Genomic DNA, 22,351 nt, shown 5'->3' with positions numbered 1-22,351 from the left:
CTTCTTCTTCTTCTTCTTGTCCTTCTGTGTATGTTCGTTCTCCTTTGAAAGTTCAAATTTCTGGGCACAATTTAAGTGCTTGTCACCTTATTTCTGCTCTAAACAACTTGAGAACTGAAAGATGCTCAGGGCCAGCTCTTCTTTCCAAGACAACCTTTGACTCCAGACCCATGGTTGAGACCCACTTCCTCAGTTCGTCTGCAGGAGTGATAAACAAAACAAGGTACGAGGCATTGATGATGTGGTGAAAGTTGGTCATTCTTGGTTTGACCACGACATGCAAAAACATAAAACATGCAGTAATGAATTGTGCTAATCAAACCATTCCAGCCTCAGTTTGTAACCCACCCAAAGGATGCATCAAAGCTTTCTACCTAGACTTTCTCATGGAGAAACAGAAAAATATTGCATTTGAATGACCGACCCAGAAAATCTAACAACCATTTGTAGACATGCTTGGTTGCCAAACTAGACCTTTGTGAAACCAACTATGCAGGTGTGTGAACTTGTCCACTTAATTTGAACTTTATACAAGTCCTGCTTACTTCAGCCATCCAAACAATTAGCAGTATTGACAAAACAAAAAGACAAACAGTTTAAAAACACAACAACACACAGACAAACAAACGTGGAATCATTTGATCTTAAACTCTCTTTTAGTATCTTCCTATCTACCTATTCATCCTTCTATCCTTATCTATCCATTTATCTTGGGGGTGGGCTTTAATTACATCAAATAGATATAAGATGTAATTTGATATTCATCCCGCACTGAATTCTTACTCTGGGACTAGAACCAGAAAACGTCAAATATGTAATTAGGGCTCTTTGGTAGCACTATGTTGATACTGATGAACAACATACATAAGAAACTTGAAAGTAATACACACTTTCAGCTGCATTTTACAAGTTGAGGGCACATAATGGCACCTCACATCTTCTCCCACATCTTCAGCAGTAGCATCAGGTGGGGCTTAAATCTTCAGTAAAATTTGTCTGCTCTAAAGAATATCAGCCTCAATTTTTCTGGTGTTGCAGTGTAATGATCACATATAGGTATCAATGAATTTGATGAGTGTAAGATGAAAATGCAACATACTGGTGCCTAATCTGTCATATCTTAAGCTGCAGCATTTCCCTTGGCAAGATAAAACAAGAAATAACTGTGGACAGTGTGAAATTAATTTGGTATAGGGCTCTGTTGCAAGGCATACCGGTACTACACATATTTTCCATTATATAGATTATATCACTAAAAAAAAAAAAAAAAAATACCATTTCATGGAAAACTCACGTGGTCTGTTTTCCCTAATTGTGATGAGGTACATTACACCAAGTGGTGAGAGTAACGATGCCACCAGCGGAAGCAATCTATCTGTGACTTCACGACCATCAACACCGCCAGCCCAAGAAGCCTCTATCCCACTGCTAGTCATCTGTAATTATAGGAGAATGGGTTAGTAAAGATGGCATAATCACTGACATCTATTCAAAACTGAATGCCAAAGAGTTCTTCCTTCAAGCCAAGCATTACCTTATAGTAACACAATGTTCCAGTAGTTTTCCACAAAAATACATTTAAATCTAACATCTATATACATAGGCCTGGTTTGAGCAGACTACCTCAGGATAATCTCATATATTAACAGAATATTGTATGACTTCATAGAAACAATTATGATTTTTTTATTTTTTATTATAGCTAGGTGATAATATTTCATGACCTGTGGGTATTTCTTCTCTGATCACAGGGACACACAATACACATGCAAAAGCACAAGCACACATAGACACAAATACATGTCTGAACCAATAAAATAATGCCATCTCAACCAGGGTCGGATCCAGGAATCCGTAAAAGGAGGGCACCTTTACAAAATTAAAAGGGGGGGGGGTGAACATTTTTTCTTTTTATTACTTTTTTTTAAACAAAAAATAAAGGGAGGCGTGCACCCAGTGCTCTCTGCCTGGATCCACCACAGTCATCAAACAGAATAGTCAACATGCAGTACCTCTTCCGAGGGGGTCACAACATACGGAGGGTTGAAGATGAGGACGTCCACAGCTCCCTGGAACCTGTCTTGGAGGGGGCTTATTAGGTCAGAGGTCACAACCTCTATCTGGCAGCCATTCTGTCTCGAGGTTCCTTGTGTGCACAATGCTGCATGTGGGTTTCTATCTGTAGCACTATTTTTGAGATAGGGAAAATAACGAGGGTAAAGTAAGTATTATGTATGTCCAGCAACTTGTTTCGTATGTTGATAAATTACATCACACAAAAACAGAGAAATGTGCTGCCACATTGCATATTTCTACTTCTTTTCTTCATGATCATGTACCAAAATGTAAAAAGTATCAGTGACTTATATGCCCTTAACTATGAATTACATTACATAAGAGATTTTAGGCCAATTTCATCTTATCCCGTTGAGGATGGGCTGATATTGCTACAACACGCATTTCCCACAGACCCCTGCCCCGGTATACCCGACACTCGTCCTCAACTGGTTAATCATATGGTCAGTATTCACGGAGATACAACTGTATGAAATGTCACTTATTGTACAGTGTACTCTTGCAACAATAATAAAGTCCTAACATGACAACATGTTTCTGTTCCGACTTTCAACAGAACATGTTTCTGTTCTGTTGAAAGTCGGAAAATCATGACTCATAAAAATGCTATATTTTTTTTTGTCTTTCCTTTGATCATTTAGCTCCAAAATTTCAGCAAATGGTAGACAAAACAGCAGACTACAAAATTATGTCAAAAACAGAAATTTGATGGTTTTGACCGATTTTGATGATCTAACTTCACACTCAATTTCCTCAGTGTAGCCGTCAATGACTTTCGGATCCTTTTCTTGTGGTGGGTCACATTTGGTTATAATCGTGTTTGTTATGATGGGAGTGCACCTCATCTAAATATGAATCACTAACTTTTTTTTCGGGGGGGGGGGGATTCACTGTTTTTGTCTATTGTTGTTGTTGTTGTTTTTTATATATATTACAGAGTTAAATGATGTCTTTTATGTATCTAAGGAAGAGATTTATGATGAATACTCACACACAGAGTGCAGTATTGTCCAAGAGTTGTGAGAGAGCAGTGATGACAATACCTGAGCCTGAACCAACCTCCACACATATTGAAGGCCTGTGCAGAAAGAGTGGAGAACATATTCTTATTCATTTTCATGATGGAATAAAATTGCAATTCTACCTCTCTGAATGCTAAAATTCACACAAAGTGTTGAAATCATCTTCCTCCACCATTACCAGCTTTCAGGACAAAAATCTGGGGAAAAAAAAAATGTTTGCTTGCCTTGCTTATCATTGCTACTCAAATACAGAGTGTATTCAGCTAAACACACAAAAAATTGATATGATAGAGACACAGTAGAAGTCAAATTTGCACCTAGAAAGTCTTTTTGTCACTTAGAGACAGACAGAAGGGGGCAAACTTTGATAAAATTTGATATTTGCCATTTTAACCATTATGGATATCATTCAAACAAAACTGACTGATTTGTAACATCTTAATCATTAATATGAAGTATAACATAATCAGTAAAAAGAATTTAAGATGCATGCTACACTTGTATTTACAGCAGGAAGGAATTTTCAATATATTGTCACAAAACTGTGTTTTATGCTACACAGTAGACAAATTTAAGTTTTCAAAGGCATTCATGGTGATTGTAGATCCAATCCTTATTTCTCTCAGATTCATGAAGTTTTTCCCCCCTCTTTTCTTTCTTCCTGCATGCAAGTGATATTTTGTGGCTGAAATCAAGCTCAGTGCTGTTGCACTTGATGAAATTACATACACTCGCCTTAGCATGATTTTGCAGCATTTTTGCAATCAACACACAACCAAAAGGGTATAGCTTCAATACAAATTATGCATATTTGCTGCTTTTAGTAACACACATTACAATTAATGAAGGGGACTGCATTCTGATAAAAAAAAACAACTTTCATTTATTATATTGTACCTCAAGTTTTTGATAAAGCTAGCCTCTTCTTGGAGACAATTCATTTATTATATTGTACCTCAAGTTTTTGATAAAGCTAGCCTCTTCTTGGAGACAATCCAAGAGCAGGAAAGAGTCCTCAGCCGGTTCGTACACTTTTTCAAAATCTGCCGTTGTAAGATGAGAGATATCTGGTGTCTTCAACTCAAACCTGGAAGCCATGAGGAACCTATGTCAACAGAATAAAAAGGAGCATATGAAATTACTACATGCAGGACATACAAATGTTTGTGATCATACATGCACAAAACAATAATACCAGTTCAATTAATCTATCAACATTACTCTCGTATACTACGTACAACGTAGGTAGTCGGAGAGCTAGAGGGCGCCTCTCCGACTACCTACGTTGTATGTTGTAGTATATGAGAGTGAATGCCATTCAAATAACACGCAGGTGAGGAGTGAAGCAATAAGGACGTTTACAGACCTGATTTCAGCCACAGATTTCGGTGAGTTTTTGACGTAATTAAACACAAAATTGCATACCGATTATTGAATGATTATCATAGATTACGATAATTCCTTGTATTTTAGTTTTCCACGATTAATAAAGATATTCATGAAGGAGTAGCACAACCACACTGAAAAATGACAACGTCTGCGAAGGAATAGAGGTGCAGCCGCTGTTGACAGCGGCTGCGTGTAGCTACTAGGCAGGTACATCACACGTGTACCCCGCAACAGTGGTGTAATCTATGCTAGCCTGCGCAAAATTGTAACAGTTAGTCCCTTCTTCACAAAAATAAAGTACATCTTTATGTGAAAATCATAAGCCTACATGTTTTCATACCTCATTAGATATTGAGAAACCTATCATGCACGTATCGTATCTTTAATACTTCTTATGAAATTATGTCCCTGAAATTAGTGAAATAGATCCACGAAAGTCACTGTTTTTTCTCAATTTTTGGATGAAAAAAAAAGTCCTTCACTGCGTGAACGCGTCCGGATAATAGAGACTTCCGGATAAAAGGAGGCCGGATAATCGAGGACGAGGTCGAACTGTAGATACAATTCTAATTAAATTTAGACTCTATAGAGGTCTAGGCCTATAGGCCTATTAGTCCTACATCACTTTCATAGTTACATAAATTTGTATGCATGGGACCACGTCAAATTTCACAACAATCGCATGTCGCTCTTAAACTTCCTTTCAAAACATTTACCAGTGACAGTCTTGAAATACCTTCACTCAGAGTGTTTGGAAACCTTTCGCTAAACGTAGTGTCTGTTTATTTGCCAAGAAAAAAATCTTGCGGTTGCCTAAATTAAAGGCTTTATTTCGACTCTATTACTTACCAAGCGCCAAGCAGAATATTCAAGTCTAAGAGCAAAATTTTATATCACACCATAGCTTTGCACTCCGAGTACTGTAACAGTGAAGTGCCCTTTTTCGTGTCTTCTTTGGAGCGGAAACTATCAACCTATGGTGGAAATTGCAATCACGTAATTACTACCAACACAATAATCCCTATCGGGATCAGCCAATGTTTCTGCAAATCCCATCTTGTTCTTCGACTCGTAGTGAGGAACAGGGTCCGTTTTGAGACTTCGAAAGTCTCAAAGGTCATTTACATACAGCTAGAGGAGCTTACAGGGTAACAGGTTTGGGTTTTTGATCGTAGAGAGAGAACGACTGACACGGAAACTGTTATCTTTCAATCATCGAACATTCACACTGCACAAGACCGTCGCGCCGTGGCCGTGTGTCACTGAACGTGGCAGCAGTGCATTGGCCGCCAGAGCTTCGGCTAGGAATTACGTTACCATATGGTACCAAACTAAAAGCAGCAGCAAGTAGTCGGGCTGCAGAATTGATTGCCAATCTTTCACTCAAACGTCCTGCCACTCTCAAGCCACATTATTTTGTCATCACTGCAGCCATGGTTGAATTCAAGGACCCTAACTCACCCATGGAAGAAGGGTTTGACAATCGGGTATTCATCATTCCAGCCATCATTATCTTGGGCTTAATTGGTAAGTCATTCTCAACTTGACAACACCAGGGAATTGAAAGGTGGTTGACATGGGAACTCCTCAACTGTAGATCTACATTTAGTTGTGCATACAAATTATATAAACAAAGTATACATTAATAAGTGCCAAGGGCATATCATTACATTAGAGACATTTTTGTAGTTTCAAGTGAGACTGCCTTAATTTTTTTAGCTTATAATAGGCCCTACATTGTGTGTCTGTTTTATGATTGTTACTAGTTAGGCCATAATCCATTCAAGATAATGTTCATTACTGAATATATATATATATATATATATATATATATATATATTTTTTTTTTTTTTTTTTTTTTGGGGGGGGGGGGGGGAGTGTCAGCAGTGCTTTGAACACACCCCCATTCGTTCTTATCATTTCTTTCATGTTTGTAAAATTCGAATTCAATTTTGGGTTGCAGTCAATATAAACTTCATGGAGTATTTTGTGCTTTTGCTAGCTGGTTGCTTTGGATCAGTAAATTTGGTGCACTCTCATCATTGTTGTCGTTATTGAGCTTTCTATAAGCTTCATGATTTTTGCTCATTTAATAGGGTACGGTACCAAACAATGCTGCTTATGAGACACTTCCAATATCTATTAATGTACAAATATCATGTTCTTATTTATTTTGCTCTTGCTGTTACTGTTGTCTCATTGCCCTGTTTTTCTTACTGACAGGGTTTGTGGTCTATAAGCTTGCAACCAGCATCCATGGCCGAGAGAAGGCACGTCGAGATAAGAAACAGAGGAAAATGGAATCCAAGCGAAGATAACGCTAAGAGCTACATCCAGCTGCTTGGAACACCACTACAGTTTTTTGCTGGTTGTCATGTACATCACCTCTCATTTAGTTAATACTGAGCATTTCAAGCAGTCTACTAGCTTAGTACTTTGTGGATTCCTGTGATATGATTTCTTGCAGATCTATAGCTAATTTCCATGCATACTGTATTAATCTGTTTATTTAAATGCTGAATCTGCTACATCAAGCCAAGACAAGAAAAGCACCACAACAGCACCAGGCTCTCTGACATGCTTTCCACGTCAAAATCATGTTGGGTCATAATGTAAACAGTGTCTTCAGAGGCACACCAAGTCACCTATCAATGAGTGATTTTGGTGCATTTGTTGCAGCAGCATGCAATGTAGAAAGACTGAAGGTTCTTTGTGTGCAAACTACAATTGCAATGGAACAGAGAGTGTGTCAATGCATCAATATTTTACTATGATATTTGAAAATTACTTGATAGATCTTAAATTGACACATTTTTATGAACTAACACATTTTAGAATCCTAATGAAAGTTTTTCATCAATGTTTTTATTGAACGATATAATATGTACAATTTAAAATGTTATGATTATACTTGTAACAAAAGAAGGCAAAACAGAACAAATATAGATACCTAAACAAAAAATAATGATAAAATGCAGTCACTGAAATCCTGGTGACAATTTTGAAACGCAACTCTAACAGATGCTCTAAAATAAAGTGCATCAGTATTTTCGTTTGTATGTCAATATGTAATTGTGTGCTCTGTGTGCTGAGGGTAAAGAGTAGGAGTAATCTGTAGAGCATCCTCTAGTGAATTTCTAATAGGCATTTATTCTTCAGGATTCTTCAAGAATCCATACAATCTACATAATATACTATTATAGGCGATTTTGTATCTCTGAACTTCAAGTATGTTGTACACTGGAATGTTACAGTTTGTATCAAACCTACCTGATCATTTGCTGACTTGAACATGGGAATTTAAAGGGTGTGTACAGTTCTGGTTGAGGTGAGGATTTAGCTTTTAACGTTTTGCGAGATATTCAGAAACCACTCTATGAGATGTCAAAGAGCATGCAATTCTAAGGGGTATCAAAAATTTATCTGATGAAAATCGGCTGAAATGGCTGAGATATCCAAAAACAAGGTGAAATAAAGGGATCCTAATAAAAGCATGGCCTGTCGCCTTTTATTATTATCACTTTTTTGGATATCTCGGCCATTTGGAAACCAATTTTCATCAAACAAATGTTGAATCCTTCTTAAAATTACATGCTCTTTCATATTTCGTTAGAGGTTTCTCATGATCTCACTTAGGAATGTTCAAAACATGAATCCCCACCTCGACCAGTACTGTACAGTCCCTTTAACAAATGAGCAATCTTTTAGTGATAGAACATACATGTAATAAGAATTCCTGCTGTAAAAAAAGGTACTGTTCAGTATACTTCATTGCTTCAGAATGCTTATTTTTTATTTATTTATTTATTATTTTTTTTTTTTTTGGTTTAGGCAGATAGTGCAGATTAAATTTTGCATGAATGCCATTTCTCTTTTGTAGGTGCTACAAAGTAAAATCTTCATTTTGTCACTTTGTTCTTGTCATGGGCAAATGTATTGTGAAGTTTTTATTCTTGGATTTTAAGTATCTTGATGGAAAGAGTTATCAAATATCTACAGCAAGCCAGCAGTGAATGCAAGTGTTGTCAAACAGTTTGTCAAATAATGTCCTCTTACTTCATATCATGTGTAGTCCATATAAGGGCCACCTATTTTTTATGTAATCCTAAAGAAATAATGTTGATATTGAGGTGAAATTATACATGTATGGTATATATGATATTGTGTAAAGCATAGACAGATAAATGCTTGCCTGATTTTGATTGATGTGATGGTCTATTTTTTTTTCTTCATATCAGATTTGATGTTTGTCCTTTAGACTATGAACATGTACATTTTGGGATTGATTGATGATATTTAGTGGTAGTATTTTATGGTTGTATTGATTTGGGTAAATTATTGTACATGATTGTAGTGTCTTTTGTATAGCTAACAGTACTCATCAATGTTTTGAAGGAAAATATGAATTGTGCTGTCACTGGGATATGATGAATTTGGTCTGACACTTTAGTTCAGAGAAACTGTTTTTTTTTTTTCATCAGAAAGATATACATGTAAAATGGCCCCACAGGACTGTCAAAAATGGAAAAAAAAAAATCACCAGAGAGATGCAATACATGCATTCAATCTTTATCTATGACAGGCATGGTCTCTGTCTGGAAGGTCACAAAGATATTTTTTGCTTGAAAATCAAAAGTGGGATAATGCAAATCACTATGTAGATATAATTTTTGATCATTTGAATAATTCTTCTTTGTTTTGCATTTTATGCTATGTCAGAAGTTTGTTTTGTTTTGTTTTTTGTTTTTGTTTTTGTTTTTGTTTTTGTTTTTGTTTTTTAAACAAGGTACATGTAGAATAGTATCACAAGTTTTCAGGTACATGTACAGGAAACCATATAGATATGGTGCATGATGAGTGCTTTCCAGAATCCAAACTGAGTGTGTTGATCCCTAAATATGATGAAAGGTTGTCAGCGAAGAGCATACTTTAGGTTTTCATTGCCCAGTATTCATAGCATGGTGTCAAAAACTGATCCAGCAAAATATTAATGTGCTGTTTGCAGTGCAAAAACTGTCCGAGGGTACCAAAAATCATTTTTCTTTGTTAAATTTCGTGCATATTCTTGTTTGTTTTTAGCTCTCAGGTGGCAATGTTCTTGCCAGACTGAATATGTCTTTCAGGTCATGTGATCTCACAGACATTAGTTAACCCTTGTGATGCTTTGTTTGGCCAATCTGCACATCCTTTGGTGTGCTGTGTGGTTAGCTAGTCAATATGTAAATGTACAACACCTAACTATGTAATAGTAATTGAATAGAGTTGGGGCATTCCTTGATCATCACTTTATCACAGTGGTTTTATGGTGGACTGAAACACAACGTACTCATATGGAAAGGTTTGCCTAACTTATATACACTTTGATTGAAAAATTTTTTGTGTAGGGTAAGGATTAACTAAATGAATGTAAAAGAAGTTGGCTTGAGAGTTACTGTAAAGGCACATGATCTTAGAAAGGGGTAATTGTAGTCTGCTGTTAGTCATTAGTGATTGTGATGCAGTATCTGTGTCAGCTTTGCTGTACCAAGCACTGCTGCTTTTTCCTTGAATCAGTAAAATACCGTGAAATAGGGCCTTACCTTTTAGAGTTGTCTGTTTGCTTTTATAGAAAATGAAATAAAATTTGCTGTGATGATATATTTCAAAAATATATATTGATACCAATTTAGATTGATTGATTGGTGGCCACTGACCTAGGAAAGTTTATTTATTTTTTGATTTACGTATGTTGTTAGTATGTCAAGTAACCAAGATTTTAAGCATTGCCATGATAGTTGTTGATTTGTTCTGAAAAGTTATATTTTGTGATATTTTGCCCTTGATATGTATATTTTGATTTCTCATGGCAGGAAAAAATTTACCTTCAAAGAGTTCTACAACTGATAAGTGATGATGCTGATGCATAGACCATGTACATGTACATGGTGGAAAGTTTCTTTGCACAGTCACAAGGATTCATGTGTCCATTTGTTTGATCTTACAAACGAAACATTTCATGCTTGGTTTCTATTGCCTCTAGAATGTGTACATAGCTGTAGGGCAGAGGTCATTCACTCCTGTTAATTGTGCCCTCATATTTCTTCTTTGTTCTTCTCTCGCTCTTCTGCGCATTTTCATTATCATGCTGTGTCAGGGACAGGTAAACCCGATTTTGAACATCCGAGCATCAGTGCTTATGAATCGCCCTGGATTTTGTTTTGTTTTGTTTTGTTTTGTTTTGATTTTTTTATTTATTTTTTTGTTATGCTTGTTTGTTTGTTTTTTTTGTGTGTGTGTGTTTTTTTTTTTATATGTCAGGTAGAATGGCAGACACATTCCCATTACAAAGAGAGGCCAACTTTCTTTTGCCAAGCGTCTCCCTGTGCACACAGTGGCTATCCTGCCGCAAAGTTAAAAAAAAAAAAAAAAAAAAAACACCTTGAGAATATAACAGCTTCAATTTATCTACATTTCAACTTACTGTGCTGAATACGCAATTGAGATCTGCTTTGAAAGTCAAGTACTTTAGATTAGTGAAAAGAAAAAAAAAATGAAATGCTGCCATCAGTGTTGCCTGAGTTGCACAAGTTTCTGTCAAGTTCAGGAGTGCTTGGGGCATTTCCCCCAGCAAGTGTTGTCCCTCTTGACCACTGGGTTCGTTTCCTCTGCAATGACCTGCCTTCACATCTCACAGGAGGTTCCAGATGTGCAATCAAAGTTTGCAGTGTTCTTTTCCCCGCACTATGAAGAGTGTGCCACTTGGCTAGTGTCGGTAGCCCTGCTTATGAAGATCGGATAGTTGTCTTTCTCAATCAGGTAAATGATACACAATAATGTTGTAGTAAAAACCAAGGGAAGGAGGGGTTAGAGTGTGAGGCATATCTGCAGTATTGTCTTATTACTAGTAATTCAGTTGCCCTTGCTCTTTGTGTGTGTTTTTTTCCAGAACAACTCACTGCCTTGCTGATATTGCAACTGCGTCACCAAAATATGTAAAATATTTACCACTGATTCATGAATGCAGGTAGTCACAAATCACAGTTTGTCTGTCTCAAGGAAACATTTATAGTCTCTGTATTCTTGGAATGTGTGAAATTCGTGTTAACTGTCTGGTATCAGTTGCTCGGTCTCACTGATTTTTGATTTGAAGTACATGTAGTTGTGGTCAGAGCAATTTTCGTCATAGTGAAGCTCTGTCAGCTCCGTAAAAGAATGCAAGCGAGGCCAAAATAAATATGAGCTCATTTGCAAATACAATATTTGAGTTCAATTTCATGTGTAATGTACACTCGGCAAAAAAAAAAAAAAAAAAAGAAGAGAAAGAAACACTTTTTTTTTCGAATTCATAATTTTCATAGAGATTTTGATGAAAATCAATGTGTTATATACTGTACCATATTAGAGGTAATTTGATTGGCTATCAACCTAGCAGGTCAATATAAAGGGAAACTTTACGCATGATTGAAAACATTTGTTTTTGTCCTCCAAGGCACAAAAGTAAAAAATTACAAAAAATTGACGTATCGTCTTTCATTTCCAAATGCCCTTTAGGATAACAGTGATAACAAGAGACCAATTTAACACAATGAGAGACATGAATGAAATAGCAAAATTGAGTTTTCGTTCTCTTTATCTCTTTATAAACTCAAACAAAAAGTGGGAAACTTAAGGGGGAAAATAAGAATTTTCTTTCACCTCAAACTTCAAATGACATACAGTGTAGGGAGTAAAGGCACAAAGGTGATTAAATGAACAGAGTATCTTTATTTCATTCATTTAATTTAGCAATTTAAGAATTCATGAGACATATTCAAGAACCAAGTATAATTTACAATTTTCCTAATTTGAGAAATCAATTCAAAATCCTACCATTTTTGGTAATATTGCTGCTTCTTTCATTTCATTTGAATTTGGATTTGACAGAAAATTCTTCATTTTCCTCTATTGGTTTTAGTCTTTATTGATTTTTTGGGCTTCAAAGATATAGAGATATTTTTTTGCAACTTAATTCATGTTTTTTATTGTGTTAAATTTGTATTATGTTCTTATTTTTACATGTAAGAGCATTTTACGCATGAATGACAACTTGTTCATTTTTGAAAATTTACTTTTGTGCCTTGGAAAACAAAGGTGTTCACTCATGCGTAAAGTTTCCCTTTTTGTTGACTTACTACGTTGATAGCCAATTAAATTACCTTTCATGTGGTATATTTAACATTTAGCCAGAAATTCTATGGGAAATATAAATGTGAAAAAGTGTTTACTTTTTTTTTTTTTTTTGCTGAGTGTACAGCTGGTGTATATTCAACTTTTGCGTCTTTTGATATAGACACAAGTAATATACATGTTATGCCGTTACTCTTTATACATTATTATGTATATACCAGGTACCGTATCTCTATATAATGTACAAACACACACACACACACACACACACACACACACACACAGATATATATATATATATATATATATATATATATATATATATATGTGTGTGTGTGTGTGTGTGTGTGTGTGTGTGTACAGATACATTCAGATACATCCTTTTGTCGCATGCAGCTGGCGAGAGAATTTGTCGGGCAGTGGTCAGGTTTTGTTGGCAGGAGGGCGTGTCTAGATAAAACTGACTCTAATCCTGAAGAGGAATGATTTGAAAAACTATAATGAATGTTTAAAAAGAAATCTCTGCAGTTTAAAGGCTTGGTATAGTTCTGGTGGAGATGGGGATTTTTATTAATTTATTCCGTTTTATTTTCACAGGGTAGCCCTTTCAGTTAAAAAAAAAAAAACAACCAAAAACACTGGTTTAAAAAGGGGCCCTGCTTAAAAACAATACAAAATACATACGAAGTTACATACAAAAGTACAGTAAATGAAAAAAAAATACACATGGCTTACAAAACAGAATTAAAAAAAAAAAAAGTACAGGCAAAACATATTTGACAAACCTGCATAATATATCAAAAGGGCCCATTATGATACCCGTCCGGCTGACACATCCAAATTGTCAAAACAACTGAGTTGCCCATGCGAGTATCCTGAGATCTATAAAAAGTCGGTGCATGCACCGACTTTTTATAGATCTCAGGATACTCGCATGGGCACCCTTGTCTGAAACGCCCTCCTCATGCAGTATTGGACAGGCAGAAAACCCACGTGATGATCGATAGTGCCCCAGGTTTTAGCTTTTTGCAAAATAATCAGAAACCACTTATTTGAAATACTTAAACATGATTATGAGAGGGAGCAATTTCTTTTTAATGAAAATCGGTTTTGGAATGGCTGAAATATATTTTTAAAAAGGGTCCTGATAAAAAGGTGGGTTCCGCCTTTGATTAGAACCACTTTGTTTTCCTTTGTTTTTGGATATCTCGGCCATTTCAAAACCGATTTTTCGTTAAAAAACAAATTTGCTTCCTCGTAGAATCATTTTTTTAAAAATATTTCATATAAGTACTTGGTTTCTATTTTTTTTTTACAAAAAGTTAAAAATACAGTTTACCATTTGGAGCAGTGATTAAAAAATGTTCCCGAGTTATCACATTTGATGCATATGTGTCTAGAAACACTTTTATTATAACTATTGTTCACATTTTGTATATTTAACAATACTTAATATTGATTGTCCTGGTTAAAATTATTACATCAGTTGTTTCTATACCTAACTCACATTTCAGAACTATTTTGAAGCACTAAAGCTGGGTTTTTGTTTCATCTGGAAAATGGTACATATTGCCTTCAAAACCTGAATCCCCGTCTCAAATAGAATTATTGAACCTGCGACAAACTTCATCATCAAACATCTATTGAAGTCACTTCTCGAGCAAATGCGAATGGCCAAACCGTAGAGATAGTCTTCTCAATTATATTTCTCCGAGTGTGGAGGTAAGATAGGCCCCCTACACCATTTTACGGCCGCATGACTCTGCTACAATGTGGATCAGTTCAGGGAGGTGTCCTCCCTGATCAGTTGCACCACGGAGGCCGCCGAGAAATTCAACAGCGCCCTCTGCATGAAAAGATTGGGGGGGGGGGGGGAACGTCTCTTCGCGCCTTCACTGTCCACCCTGCAAAATACAAAGGCTTTACCAGAGTTAAGTAAAGGTTTGATGAAAACTCCGTGCAACATTCCTATACCATTTCCAGTACAAATTTATTCAATGCCAGCGTGCTTCTGTCTACTAGTAATTCTTACTCTAAAATTAGATAAGCAGCATTGTGAAACTGGAAAAATTCGCATACGCCGGAAAATGTGCAAACGTTCAATTTTGCCAGGAAATGTGCCAATCAGTTTTACTTCACCGATATTGTGTATAGAGATGGTAGATAAACTCTGTATCAATGAACCTTCACCAGTAATAATATTTTATTGATAATATCCTTGACAGATTTTCACTAAACTTGGCAGCTAACACCATTGTGCTGATAGGATCTCAATTTGTTTAAATTAGGAAGAGGGGCACCTCAAAGTCCCAGAACTATGGTTTTGTAGAAATTCTTCTTCTCTACTAACCAAATAAGATAGAGCTAGGTTGGCGCTATGAAGACATTGATGACTGGAGTTTCAAGTTTAATGGCAGATGCCACGGGGGCCGTGGGAGAGGGGTGGGGGGGGGGGGGGGCATCGAGAGATGGGCCAAAAGGGTGTCCAAGCGGGGGGGGGGGGGGGGGGGCGGAGAAGGCGGAATTTTCACATTTTCAGCTTCTTCTTGAAAACGCCAGAACAGATTTTCACCAGATTAAATTGGTAGATATAGCATCCCTACAGTAGTCGTGGATTCTCAGTCTGATATGTTTAATTATACAACGTCCAAGTAGATCCTTGTAATTTGATTGGAGGATTGTTGGTGACGTGATATTAAATAAGTACTCCATTCAACGCGCCGTGCAATTTTGGTTCTATTTTTGCGTGCAACTTGGTTCGATTTTTTCGTTCTATTCCACGGTTCGAGAAATAACACATTGTACGGTACTGCGTGTACTGTGTGTTGCATATTGAGGATCGCATGCAGCTAGCGCAGGTACGTGTGCGGTACATGCATGCGCGTACGTAGGCCTACGTAGTGCTAGTGTACGTGTATGAGCTATGACCTGTATCTACACTGATTGCACAAGCCAGAAAGAGAATCGCAGTGGATCCACATGTAAGTATGGCTATATTTTTCATACATAGACTTCTAGGCCTACTTAGACCAAAAAGATCTACTTGGACGTTGTATAAATCAAATAGTGTATGGTCTTTACTCGTGCAATGGAACGAGATTTCGCACTCGGTGAAAGATGAGGCGCACTATTCAACTCGGCTTCGCCTCGTTGAATAGAGCGCCTCTATCTTTCACCTCGTGCGAAATCTCGTACCATTGCACTCGTGACCATTCACTATTTGTATAATAATCAACTCCCGGTTGGGGGAGGAGCCTGAAGACTACGGATTTTGTTTTGTTATTCATTTTTCCCGTCACCATGGACCTAGTCTGTATTATACAACGTCCAAGTAGATCCTTGTAATTTGATTGGAGGATTGTTGGTGACGTAATATTAAATAAGTACATGTACTCCATTCAACGCGCCGTGCAATTTTGGTTCTATTTTTGCGTGCAACTTGGTTCGATTTTTTCGTTCTATTCCACGGTTCGAGAAATTGCTCGGTACTGCGTGTACTGTGTGTTGCATATTGAGGATCGCATGCAGCTAGCGCAGGTACGTGTGCGGTACATGCATGCGCGTACATAGGCCTACGTGGTGCTAGTGTACGTGTATGAGCGCTAGTATAGCTGTGACCTGTATCTACACTGATTGCACAAGCCAGAAAGAGAATCGCAGTGGATCCACATGTAAGCATAGCTATATTTTTCATACATATATAGACTTCTAGGCCTACTTAGACCAAAAAGATCTACTTGGACGTTGTATAAATCAAATAGTGTATGGTCTTTACTCGTGCAGTGGAACGAGATTTCGCACTCGGTGAAAGATGAGGCGCACTATTCAACTCGGCTTCGCCTCGTTGAATAGAGCGCCTCTATCTTTCACCTCGTGCGAAATCTCGTACCATTGCACTCGTGACCATTCACTATTTGTATACTGCTATGAATACATTGCTGTCTGTAGTTTTAAGTGTGCTTATCTCTGGTGGATCCAGGATGCCCTGCACGGAACGCCTTCAACCTGTCTGTAACGGCCACCCAAGGGAGACGAAAAAGTGGTCGTTATTGACAGGTGGCCGCTAGAGACAGGTTCTTTACCATGCTTTTTCTCTCGGAGAGAAATGGTTTAAGTGGTCGTATACGGCAGGTACCTGCTATAGACAGGTGGTCGCTAAAACAGGTTTTACTGTAGGGGCTACAATCAAACCTGCCTGAAGCAGCCACCACAAGGGAGACGAAAAAAGTGACCGTCATTAACAGGTGGTCGCTATAGACAGGTTCTTTACCATGCCTTTTCTCTCGGAGGGAATTGTTATTAGTGCTTGTATCCGGCAGGTGACCGCTATACAGGTGGTCGCGAAGACAGGTTTTACTGTAAAGTCAAGCCTGTCTATAGCGGCCACCCAAGGGAAACAAAAAAAGTTGCCGTTATAGACAGGTGCCCGCTATAGACAGATTGTCGCTGCAGGTTTAACTGTAAATAAAAATGGTAATGGAGGTTCATGAGTAGTTTTGATAGAGAGTTTATCTTCCACCTAGGCCCTTTTACGGAACATAATATCGCTGAAGTGAATGGTTTGCACATTTCCCGGCAAAATTGAGCGTTTGCACATTTCCCGTTTATGCAATTTAGAGATTTGCACGTTTCCCGGCAAGACGTTTGCACATTTTTCGGCTCGATAAGCCTTCCGTGTGCTCAATATAAAAACGTTCTTGCTATAAATTTTACCCCGTAGCAATAGAAACGCCAGCGATGTGCATTCATATGCAAGGCCAACTCTTGCGTGACATTTCATTTTTAGAAAATCGCATGAGTTGAATGATACAGGAAGAGCACACTTCATAATAACAATGCTGTTGCTAGTCGTCGGGTAATGTTAGCAAATTACAGAAAGATTTATACTGGAGACACATCTTCCGATGGACACATTCATCTTCCTGCGACAAGGCTATGATAAGGCTGTGATACTGGCGGATGAACAATATTCATCATCCTGTAGCATAATAATGTTGTCAAAAGCTGCTAGTGCTCTTTTGCTGCATTTCTAGAGCTAATGTTTCCTGACCTTTTTTTTCCCCCTTACCTGAGAATGCTATCATTTGTGTTACATTAAACGCATTGCTGTTTCCAGATCTTTTTGCACTGGATCCATGCATAGTGATCTGAACTACTCATGAGTTACTCATAAAGGACTTCTAACAATTGATGTACATGCTATTGTCATGGTTGTGAAGAATAAGTGTTGGCTACGGAAGAAACCTCTATAGATATTATCATCATTGTTTTCGAAGGCCCGAACCTTTCTATTAAATTTCAGGTCAAGATCATTTCGTTTGCGTTATGGCATATTGATCGATTTCTAGACCAAGTTGCTTTCTTACAGATTGTAGATTCCGGTAATTATATTCTTTTAATGTAATTTGTTGAAATTATATCACTATTTTCCACAAAAGGAGAGATTTCGTCTTTTAAAATGCTTTGCAAAATAAAATGCGTTTTGCAAGACAAAATGGATAAGTGAACACTTAGGCAAAGTATAAAGTACGATTGTCAGTATATTTTAAGAAACTAGTCTTGTGCAATGTCCAATGCACCAATTACATAGCATGATTCTTATGACGTCAACAACTGTGATTTTGTGATGAATGCAGATATTTGAGCACTTTCAAATACCCTATTTCTATTTGTCATGTTGCATTTTTTATTTTGTTATCACATCATGATAAGATGGATTGTTATTATCTGTAATCTGTACTAAATTGTATCAGGTAAAATATCTCCTGATAATTATATTTGTCAATATTTCAAGGAAATGGCGAATGAGAAGCAACCAACTGGTCATGACAACTGTATTCTTATTTTTTAAAGACGGTAGTTCACTTGGACGCCATTTTGTATGATTCATTCGGATTCCGATGGCCGAAAGGTTTTCTTTTCTTAATCATCGTTTATAGCTGTCCGTATTTAGATTCTCCACAACTGGGCATCGAGTTGGTGCTATCTTCGGTTTTTCACCTATCGTAATGAATACAACCGTCATCCGGAATGTTCGATATTACAAGGCAAGGTTATTTCTTATCTAATGACAATTATAACGTTGGATTGTTCTGATATAAGTAAAAGTGTTCCTTTTCAACGTCTCCTATCGTCAGGGGCGCCCTTGCAGCAAATTAATTGATTGCATTTTGCCATCATGGGGTAAGATTCACATGTGAAGGATGAACACGATTCGTTTCTGGTTTTTTTTTTTTTTAGATATAATTAACGAATGGGAGTCACTCTCTCAAGGTTCATACACACGGTTCATACGCACATAACATGTGCCCACTCTGTGTATGTATTTGTTCGTGTGTGTGTGTGTGGGGGGGGGGGGGGAGGTGAACGTGAGGGTGTTCTGTGTGTGATGCACGGTGTTAGCGATAAGCTTAAGAAGGTCGCTGAAATGGAAGAATAAGATTGATTAAACAGCAGGAAGCATACATGTCATGGCAATCTTCATGTCAAATACAATTACAATTACAATATTTACATCATTTTAAAGAAGCGCTCTCCTGAACTATTTGTATAATTTTTTTTTTTTGCTTCATATTGTCTATAGCGCAACTGCTTGTGCATACACTCTATACTATATCTATTTAATTTCTCTTTAATTGTATATACCCAAAATAATTTCAAATCTGCAACCAAAAACAACTTATCAAAATTAACACATTACGAAAACGAATAGACTGTACCAATTGACCGACGAGAAGAAGGCATTGAAAGGAGACAGAGAATGATCTGTTTTCTGCGAGCGTTTCTAAAATCTTGTGCTTACAAATTATGCATGGTTTACATACTAATTGTAAATGTTAATACAAAATGGGAAAAAAATGTCCTTGGTCTGTAGAGGACCTTACCGCATCCGGCGATATCGCGTATTCATTGCGTATTCATCCCTGTATCAAGCTGAGTGGTATTGCATTGCTCTGGCGAATTGATATCAATGTTGTGTATTGATAGTGCTACATCAATTATTCTCTAGCTAAAATGGTCTTTAAGTGTATTTATTGCATAGAATCGAGAAAATTATTTTAGACATATATTAGACATTTTAGATGCAGCGAGGTTGCTCTGAACATTCCAATATGATAAACCCAATGATTAGAGGAGATAAAGAGATAAATTAATGATAAGTAAGATATTAAGTTTTTGTTCTCCAGTTTTTCATTTTCTCAATTCTGTAATCGTCATAAATAACAATGACCACAAACATAAATCAAACACAAACATTTATACTACATAGTCATTATACAACAACTAAAAAAAATCCATAAAACTATGAAAACATTCATAACCTGATCGTGCATCAACCTTCACGAAATATCTAACATATCTGATCGAACTGATGATAAATACATTGAATCTAATCAAAACGAAATGAGTTTCCACAATGCCCTGATGTCCGCATCGCCCTCAAAAGGAAAACAAAACTATAAAGGTTGTTCTAAACTCTCCCCGTTTCTCCCTCAATTCAATTCAATTCAATTCTCAATGAAGGAATGTACATCGAATATAATGAATGAAAGTGAAACACAATATCCGGCTAGGATGCACAATAAGTTATTGTAAACATAATACAATAGAACATGACGGTCAATCTTTGTAAGTCTGGCTCTATGTATAAATGCTAAGGAAATATGATGGAACCTACTTAAAAGCAAGCTTGTTAAGCGTAGGTCCCAATTCTGAACAGTGTGCAAAACAAACAAACAAACAAAAAAACAAGATACGGAGCACGGATGCGACATAAGGATAAAGATATATAAAAAAAAAATAGAGGCATGAATACCCGGGGCATATAGCAAATTCTTCTTAAATACAAATAGGGGAAACAAACAAGCAACCACATTCTGCAGACGTATGAACAGTTGTTTTAGCAATGTTGACAGTATGGTGTCATAATACAATTTAAACAATTGGAAAAACTCGACATATGGGTCCTCAAAAGAGACATGGGAAGTCTTGACAAGGGAAAACACACATATACAAACAATTCAAGAAGAATACTGACATGGAGGAATCTATCTATCTATCTATCTATCTATCTATCTATCTATCTATCTATCTATCCAGCTTATTCGTGTTACCCCTCTCCCACCCCACCCCATCTCAGGCAGCTGATCTAGCTGCCTGATCTAGAATTCTTCATTTGCGCGTATATTTTATTGAGTACTGTAACAGATTTTCTCTTTTTTATCATGTTTATAAAGTAGCATAGTATACTAAAATCTCAAATTTATCCAGATGGATAGAAAGAGTGTATCTTGGTACTGCCAAATTTTGTTCTGCTAATTTATCTTCCATAAGCGTAATTTCAGTTTCAATATTGGTATGGCATTTTATCTTTCTGTTTCTATAAATACCAAATACAATTGTACTCTAGACGAATTTTAATGATCCATATGTTGTGCTCCTTGAAAATGTTCCTGCACACGCAACGTTATATCTTTCCAAGTAAAGTCCTATAAATCAACAAACGCAATTATCGCCCTGCTTCTTTTTTCACATGAATTGTGCATGCTCTCATGTATATACTGCATGTTCATACGTTTCATTTTCTATTCTACAGAGACTCCGAGAGAATGAACACACATTATCCGTAACAAACCTGCAGCGGTACAAACAATGATCTTATAGTATAATTTGGTAACATAAGGTAACATCATACAGGTGCGGTCACCACTGTCCCCGTCTATACAACCTATTGCCTTCAGGCCTCGGAGAAAGACCACACCTCAGTGACATGCAATGTATTCCAGCCACTTAACTAAATTATGAATACAACACACAAATTAATGGGTGACTCGATCCTTTCCTACAATGAGTCGCATTAGTTAATAGGCGTAATCGCCTAAACGAATCCCACCAAATTGTAGCCTTTTCAGCAACAATTTTGCACTTTTACTCAAAAAAAAAGAATGATGACTAATGGTGTCAGTGATGAATAGGTAGACCCTTGTCAAACCTCTTCAAACTACCCAGACGACACTCTGTGTTAGTAATCAAATTGCTTCTAAGGGTGTGTAATGAGATAAGATGCTTTGGTCTCTTTACAGTCATCGCTGATTCCCGAGTATCGCCCTCCCTAAAATCGGAGACAGGAGTGATGAGGGTTGCCATGCCAACGTGTGTAATCGCTCTCCAAGCGAGCTCCCAATGAGACGATTCGCGCTTTACTCTCTCTCTCTCTCCCTCTCTCAAGTCAATAAGAGCGTTACCCTCATGGAAAATGGATGTGGTCTCTCGACGATCGACTTCACTTTGAGAAAAATCCTTTCCCGGAGAGGTCGCCAAGTGTCGTTTTTATGATGTTCCTGGTTTACGATTTCACCGAATGTTTGTTTGTTCAATAAGTGATCCTATTTTGGCATGCTCATATCAGTGTTTACAACCAAATCATTCTGATTCAAACTGGAAGGACGTGTCTGAAGAAGAAAACAAAAATAAAGAAGATAATCGTCTTGGGGAAAAAAAACACTTTTTAAGAACAGGGGCACATTTCCCTTCTTGTTCATGTTATTAGCGTTTCTTGACAAACCTACATGGGAGACAATTTCCTTCTTATTTACGTTTCTTCAAAAATCGATCAGTCTAGCAACTGTTAACGGTTTGATGCCATTGATTGAATTGATCGAAAAGTCACACAAACATGGCTGGAAGTCGAGCTCTTGGTGTCTGCAGGACCACGTACC

At 37.1% G+C, this 22,351-nt stretch overlaps 1 protein-coding gene across 2 annotated transcripts; it reads right to left on the bottom strand.

Annotated features, from left to right (window-relative positions):
• LOC140237808 (methyltransferase N6AMT1-like) lies at positions 1–5,387 on the bottom strand. Of its 2 annotated transcripts, none has more exons than XM_072317737.1 (6): positions 5,337–5,387; positions 4,054–4,203; positions 3,068–3,154; positions 2,013–2,187; positions 1,295–1,436; positions 1–198 (listed from the first exon to the last, which is right to left on the bottom strand). In XM_072317737.1, exons 2-6 carry the CDS (start codon positions 4,194–4,196, stop codon positions 83–85), a joined length of 663 nt encoding a protein of 220 aa, XP_072173838.1. In that variant the 5' UTR covers positions 4,197–4,203; positions 5,337–5,387; the 3' UTR covers positions 1–82. The 2 variants fall into 2 exon arrangements, with proteins under 2 accessions (XP_072173838.1, XP_072173839.1); XM_072317738.1 differs by lacking the exon at positions 5,337–5,387 and adding an exon at positions 5,204–5,219.
• Between the last annotated feature and the right edge of the window lie 16,964 nt (positions 5,388–22,351).

Source organism: Diadema setosum, chromosome 14 (assembly GCF_964275005.1).
Source record: "Diadema setosum chromosome 14, eeDiaSeto1, whole genome shotgun sequence".
Taxonomy (NCBI): Eukaryota; Metazoa; Echinodermata; class Echinoidea; order Diadematoida; family Diadematidae; genus Diadema; species Diadema setosum.
This window is presented reverse-complemented; position numbering and strand designations above follow the sequence as displayed.

Bases quoted from the DNA above. Each gene is read 5' to 3' on its own strand.
- LOC140237808 (XM_072317737.1), bottom strand. From the start codon at position 4,196: ATGGCTTCCAGGTTTGAGTTGAAGACACCAGATATCTCTCATCTTACA. The intron at 3,155-4,053 runs GTACAATATAAT...CTTTCTGCACAG, and splicing joins AGCTTTATCAAAAACTTGAG to GCCTTCAATATGTGTGGAGG. The intron at 2,188-3,067 runs GTGAGTATTCAT...TCTCAAAAATAG, and splicing joins GACAATACTGCACTCTGTGT to TGCTACAGATAGAAACCCAC.